At 44.1% G+C, this 6,319-nt stretch overlaps 1 protein-coding gene across 1 annotated transcript in view; it reads left to right on the forward strand.

Annotated features, from left to right (window-relative positions):
- lrrk2 (leucine-rich repeat kinase 2) overlaps positions 1 to 6,319 on the forward strand; it is a gene marked incomplete in the record, with an annotated part of 74,959 nt that overhangs the window by 59,019 nt on the left and 9,621 nt on the right. Inside the window, 6 exon segments of the mRNA XM_014020606.1 lie at positions 2,814 to 2,974; positions 3,044 to 3,214; positions 3,376 to 3,476; positions 4,226 to 4,429; positions 4,577 to 4,770; positions 5,617 to 5,689. Coding sequence (XP_013876060.1) covers positions 2,814 to 2,974; positions 3,044 to 3,214; positions 3,376 to 3,476; positions 4,226 to 4,429; positions 4,577 to 4,770; positions 5,617 to 5,689 — 904 coding nt within the window.

Below are 6,319 nucleotides of genomic sequence, written 5' to 3' on the forward strand. Positions count from 1 at the left end.
AAAGCAAAGCCACTTCCTCGTCCGACATTAAACAGAGCCCGACAGAGGAGGGAGGGGCGGGGCGGCTCTGCCGTGCAGCGCTTCAASAGCTGTCCTGCGTCTGACCTCAAAGTGCACAAGCGACCAACTTCAGCGTTGGCTGCGATTTTGAAGCTGAAATCGCGTTCAGTGTGAACGCAGCATAAGGCCAACCTCACAGGTACCTACCTGACCCTGAAACCTAAACTCAATTCACACCTTGGTCCTAAACCCAAGCCCCAACCCCCCAATGGCATGTAAACCAAATGGGGACTCGACTTTTGTCCCCTAATGCACCAGTTGTTCACAAAGGTAGGATTTTTGTTTTAAAATTTCCCCCAAATGTCAGAGATGCCATATCACTTCTTCTTTAGGTAATAATAGCTTGAGGGCATATTTTTAGCTGCAGCAGAGGATTGCAGTGGGGCTCCCAAGTCCAGGGGACGGTGTCGTTCAAGTTAGGTGTTCAGGTTTTCTTCTTCTACTCAAGGATTCAAAGGTTACACAAATCCAGGCTGGACTTCCTGTTCCACTTTAACATTTCTATAGATTGTTTACTTTTTCACGAATTTATCTAGGAGCCTTGTTTCATGAGTGTTAGCAGGATGAAACAAGGGATAAACTGACAAATCAATGCTTTGATGTCTTTGTGTCTGAATGAGTCATGTAGATGGATGTACTTTTTGACTGCCACTAACTGCTCCTCCAAGCTATCCATGTTGTTTGGACACTAAACACTCGACTTCTCAGCAAAATGCCGCCATTGTTGTCAGAGCACTTTTTTCCATAAAGAAACACGCCTACGAACTTCTGACCAATCCCACCATGCTCAGTGCATTCACCTGTGAGAAAAGGTTTGTGCTTTTGTTGAGGAGGCGAATGAAGCTGCTCCCCCGAACAAAATAATGTGATTTCTTTCACTCTACATCAGTGAAAGCCAATAGTGGCCTTTAGTCTTATAAATAATGTGAGAAGCTGTATCCTTCTGGAGGAACTCTGAGTCAAACTCCTAATGAAAAGGGGTCGTCTGAGGTGAATATAGACAACTAGTCGACAAGACCCAGAACTTGCTGCAGGAATTTTAAATCTTCTGCTCTTTTTGTCTGGTTTTGTTATTAAAAATATTGAAAATCCTTTCTTTTATTTCCTTGTTTTATTTTTACTATGACGGCTTCATCAGAAAGTACAAATGTAGGATTTAGTTGCATTTTTCTGAACATTTCCATCTTTTCTCAAAATGAGGGTTTACCTTGTTGTGAATAACATTTTTACATAATAAAACTAAAATCATAATATCCACAATCTTTTGATTCTCTTATCATCGTACAAAGTTCATACAGTGAAAAAGCAAAATAAATTAGATCTAAGTTTTCACCTAATAAAGGAAAAACATGCCATTGACATGTGCAGTGTGTACAACTACACAATGTACATTTATATCTGAGAGTTTGGTCATCAAACCAACTATTTTCTGCCTGTCCGTCCATTTTTTTATTTTTTGTTCTGCTCTCAGAGGAGTAAGACACTTTTCTCCTCTCTCCTGCCCTCCCTTATCTTTCCCTGCTTTGCTGCTCAGAGTCTTCTCTACTTTTTCATCCAAAACTGAAAATTATGGATTTATTTTTATGGATTTGGTTAGCTGGTCTCTTAATAAATTTTTTTGGAACAAATTTTATTTTATTTTTTCCATGGGAGGACATGTCAAAGGTGGGACCTTTGTTCTGCTCTGATATATAAGATATAGATATAGATAGATTCTGATCACTGGATTCTACAGATTGGCTTGGTGGTCTCCTGGTGTTCTACAAAACAGCGTCGGTGGCTGTTCATTTCCTGGCTGTCTGACCAATATGAAGGATTGCCGTTCTATCAGCACTCAGACTTTTGCCTTGTGCTGGACTCGGTCTGCAAGCAGTTCTGCTGAGGGTTGCAGGCCGGCTGTGGTTCCTGGACTTTGCTGGTGAGATGAATTGATCTTGGAGAATCTGATAGCACAGCTCGGCGGATTTATCCACACTATTTGTCTGATTGGATTCGCCACCTTGAGATGTACCATTGGACAGGAAGGCAGATGGAAAATTGTTATTGTCTGCCTGACCGAAAACATTTCCTCTGTTCCCAAACAACTGATTACAGATTCGTGATCTAGTTTCTCCAGGGTGTTTACGTTGACTTGTGGCTCCTCCCCCACCTCTCACCCTTTCACACTGTCTAATCTGATCTCCTGAAGGTCATTCTGGAGCTGCACAGAATGAACAATTCAAAACCAGTATTCTGAACTACGGGTTTCTTCTTTTGCATGACCTGATCACCAGATTCCCCGTGTTTTTGTCATGTGTGTCTTATTGAGTGGGTGTTCTTAAATGTAATTTCATTGTGCTCTATACAGTGACAATAAAGGCATCATCAATCAATCAATTTTCTTACTCTTATCCGGGGTCGGGTCTCGGGGGCAGCAGCCTAAGTAGAGAGACCCAGACTTCCCTCTCCCCAGCCACTTGGGCCAGCTCCTCTGAGGGAATCCCAAGGTGTTCCCAGGCAGGCCAGCTGAGAAAGATAGTCCCTCCAGCGTGTCCTGGGTCTTCCTCTGGGCCTCCTCCCAGTGGGACGTGCCTGGAACACCTCACCAGAGAGGCGTCCAGCAGGCATCCTAACCAGATGAACCACCTCAACTGGCTCCTCTCGATGTGGAGGAGTAGCGACTCTACTCTGACGCCTCATTTTCTGCCCATAAAGGGTACAGTGTGTTGCAAGAAATGCCAAACCAACTCCGTCATTATTCCATCTGTGATTAGGTACCTTCACTCATCCATGATCATCTATCGAGACCTGAAGCCTCACAACGTTCTCCTGTTCAACCTGAAGAGCGACTCCGAGGTCGTCGCCAAAATCACAGACTACGGGATCGCTCAGTACTGCTGCAGCATGGGAGTGAGGAGCTCAGAGGGCACACCAGGTCTGACTCGAACCTTTACCTATCTCATTGTAGGATTCAGTTATTAAAGGTTTAGTCTGTATCTGACAGGTTTCCGAGCACCAGAGGTCGCCCGAGGTAACGTGATCTACAACCAGCAGGCGGACGTGTTCTCATTCGGCCTGCTGCTGTACGACCTGCTGACGTGTGGCGAGCGCATTTCAGACGGTGCCAAGTTTCCCAGCGAGTTTGATGAAATTGCGGTGCAGGGGAAGCTGCCAGGTAACAAATCACTCGTCTAAACGAAGACCTAATAAAGAAAATATTTTGGAAAATCAATCAGTTTTTTTAATTTCATCTCGGTGACTGATGCTTTTTAGAAACACATCTCAGGTATCCAAATGAGGACAACAACAACAACATGTCTTTGTCTTCATACACAGATCCAGTAAAGCACTACGGTTGCTCGCCCTGGCCGGGCTTTCAGGCACTGATAAAAGACTGTCTGAGGGAAATCCCACAAGATCGACCCTCTTCTGACCAGGTGAGGACTTGAAAAACGTCGCAGCTGAACACTGTGTGGGTCAAGACAAACTGGGATGGACTCATTGGTTCCAACACTGACCCTCTGTCACCCAGGGTTGGGCAGTATTGGCAAAAATATAAATCATGATTAATTGTGGTGTTTAGCCGATTAATTTGACCATTAATCCCCTGGAGTCCCTGAACACCCTTATGTCCTTTATGTCCAGGGACTAAGCAGGGAAAAGCACTAAATTGGTCACATGACCAATTAGATTTGCTCTTCATAAAAACCTGTTCCAAATTGAGTCAAAATTACAGACTTCAGACTATACATCAAATTTTAAATGGTGTTGATAAATAAAATACAGAACTTTTTTTAATGTTCTTCATATTTGAAGCGGAGAGAAGCACCGAGAAGACTGACTGGTGGCATTAATCGTATTAATCATCAAGTGCCAAAAAATAATCTATTATTGTTTTTCTGATGATTAATTGCACACGATACGATTATGCCAACCCTACTGTCACCTGTCCGTTTGGTCGCATGCAACCAAGAGCTGGTAATAATGTGTTTGTCTGTTTTGACTGATCTGCTCTGGCAACTGCCTGATAACACCACCCCTCGTGACTCTAGACGTTTCAGCACCAGTTGCACATGGACCAAATTCATTTTAATACTTTGCCAGTGAGTGTATTTCACCTGCGTTTAAAGTCAGCCAAGTGTTCAATTTAACAACTAAAAAGCCCGTTTGGTTTGTGTGTCTGCAGATGTTTGACAGGCTGAACTCTGCTGAAATGCTGTGCCTGATGAGGGAGCTGGAGGCTCCTCAGACGCTGGGCGCTCAGTGCGTCACGTTGAGCTCCAGCCACCCAACATCCGGCCACGCAGTCTGGATCGGTGGGGGCAGCAGCTCCAAGAAGCTGGGCTTCATCACAGCTGTGGACCTGGACACCAGCACGGTCATCTCGCAGGTACGGACAAACCAACAGCAGAACTGATGCATAAAATCTGTTCGTTTGAGCTTCTAAATCCATCCACTGTGGCAACACATTTACTAACAGATCTTAGTTACAGGAAATCATATTTAGAGCATCATAAACACTCCCTTTTTTACCCAGGAGGTGGACACCAGCCCCGTCCTGTGCCTGGTGACAGTCCAGATCCCAAACGAGGCTTGTGATTGGCTGGCAGCAGGCACGCAGTCCGGCTCATTACTGCTCATCAACACTCAGAACGTGTCCACCTGGCACCACCTACAGAGGGTCACAGATGCTGTCACCTCCCTGTATTTCCACGTGTATCCTAGTCGCAGGTAGGCTGTCGGTTAAAGCACAGCTCCTGCTGATCCTTTAGCTTTAAAGGGCCAATATTATGTGTTTCTCAGGCATACATTTAAATACTATATCATAATAAAGACACGTCCCAGGGGCGTTTCTGGTCCCAAAAGGTGTTTCTGGTCCCCACCTGTCGTTTTGCTCCTCAGCAGGGCTTCCCAAAAAGGCAGCAGGATTTCTCAAACATGCATGAATGAGTCAAAGCAAGGCTTTGGGGATGTTTTTTATGAGAGTATAACTTTATAACATGACATAAAACTCAAAAAAGTTGATTTTACATGATATCGCCCCTTTAATGGTTCTGATTATGGTCAGATGAAATTATTGTTTCAAGGAGAGTTTGTTTCTGTTTTATCATTAAAAACAAATGGAACTCCGCCCACATCAAGAACTCTGCCAATCACAGTTAGGATAAACTCTGCCCACACGACAAGAAACTCACGCTATGTACTGCAGAGACCCATAATGCAGACAGCCAGCATCGTTAGAGGATTTCTGCAAAAAAAGAAAAGAAAAAAAGAAAAAGTCTGTTTTGCCAAAAAATGACTTGGGTGATTGTTTTAGGAAGGTGATGAAATCACGTCTGATCTCATGACATTTCATAACGTTTCACCCCATCAGTTATGCTCAGATTACAAGGATGAGGCTCAGCTACTACCACACCAGGTTTTACCTCAATAGCTGTAAAATGTACAACTTTATAGCAGGTGTGAGCAATTTACACAACACAACAAATCACAAGTGAGCAAAAATCTGAAAGTGCGCCCACAAGATGTTCAAGCAGTGACACTTTCTTCTGTCTGCTGTTGTTTTTTTCTTCACAGTCAAAGGAGGAACTATTTGCTCGTGGGGACGGCAGACGGAACCCTCAGTGTTTATGAGGACTCGACACTTCTAGTAAATATTCAGTGTTGTTAGCAGTCTGTTTCCTGAATGTGTGAACACTTACGTGTTAAGAAGCAGACTCCCCTCACTGTGCTCGTTGCAGCAGGAGGACGGCCCGCCCGTCAAAACCCTGACTGTGGGGAGCGTCAGCACTCCGCTCATGTGTTTGGGGCAGTCGGTGCACCCGCTGGACTGCAGGTCTGTGTGGGCCGGATGTGGAACAAAGATCCTTTCCTTCTCCTCCGATTACGACGTCAGCAAGTCCATCGACACGAGACCAAACCTCACCTTGCAGTGAGTCTGTGTGTTCACTCGCAGAGCAGCTTCTCATGGAAAACTCTTTTTAAACTGATTTGAGAACAAACCAGCTGTTGTTTAAGAAACGTGCTCTCTAATTAAACTGTATACTTTTAGATTTTATGTTTTAGAGAGAGGTTTAAAGGATTTTTCAGTCAAAAAGAAAAAAATTGTATAGGTCTTCTGGACGGGTTCTTCTTTAATGAAATGTCTCGTCTCTCCTCCAAGAGACTTCTTCAGTCTGAGCGTTTCAGGCAAAATTCAGGCTTTTAAGCACTGCCTCCATGTGACTGATACTCACATCACATGGCTATCGTTGACACCTAATTAACACCTATTGTTAAC

The sequence above is a fragment of the Austrofundulus limnaeus genome, unplaced genomic scaffold, assembly GCF_001266775.1.
Source record: "Austrofundulus limnaeus strain Quisiro unplaced genomic scaffold, Austrofundulus_limnaeus-1.0 Scaffold260, whole genome shotgun sequence".
Classification (NCBI taxonomy): Eukaryota; Metazoa; Chordata; class Actinopteri; order Cyprinodontiformes; family Rivulidae; genus Austrofundulus; species Austrofundulus limnaeus.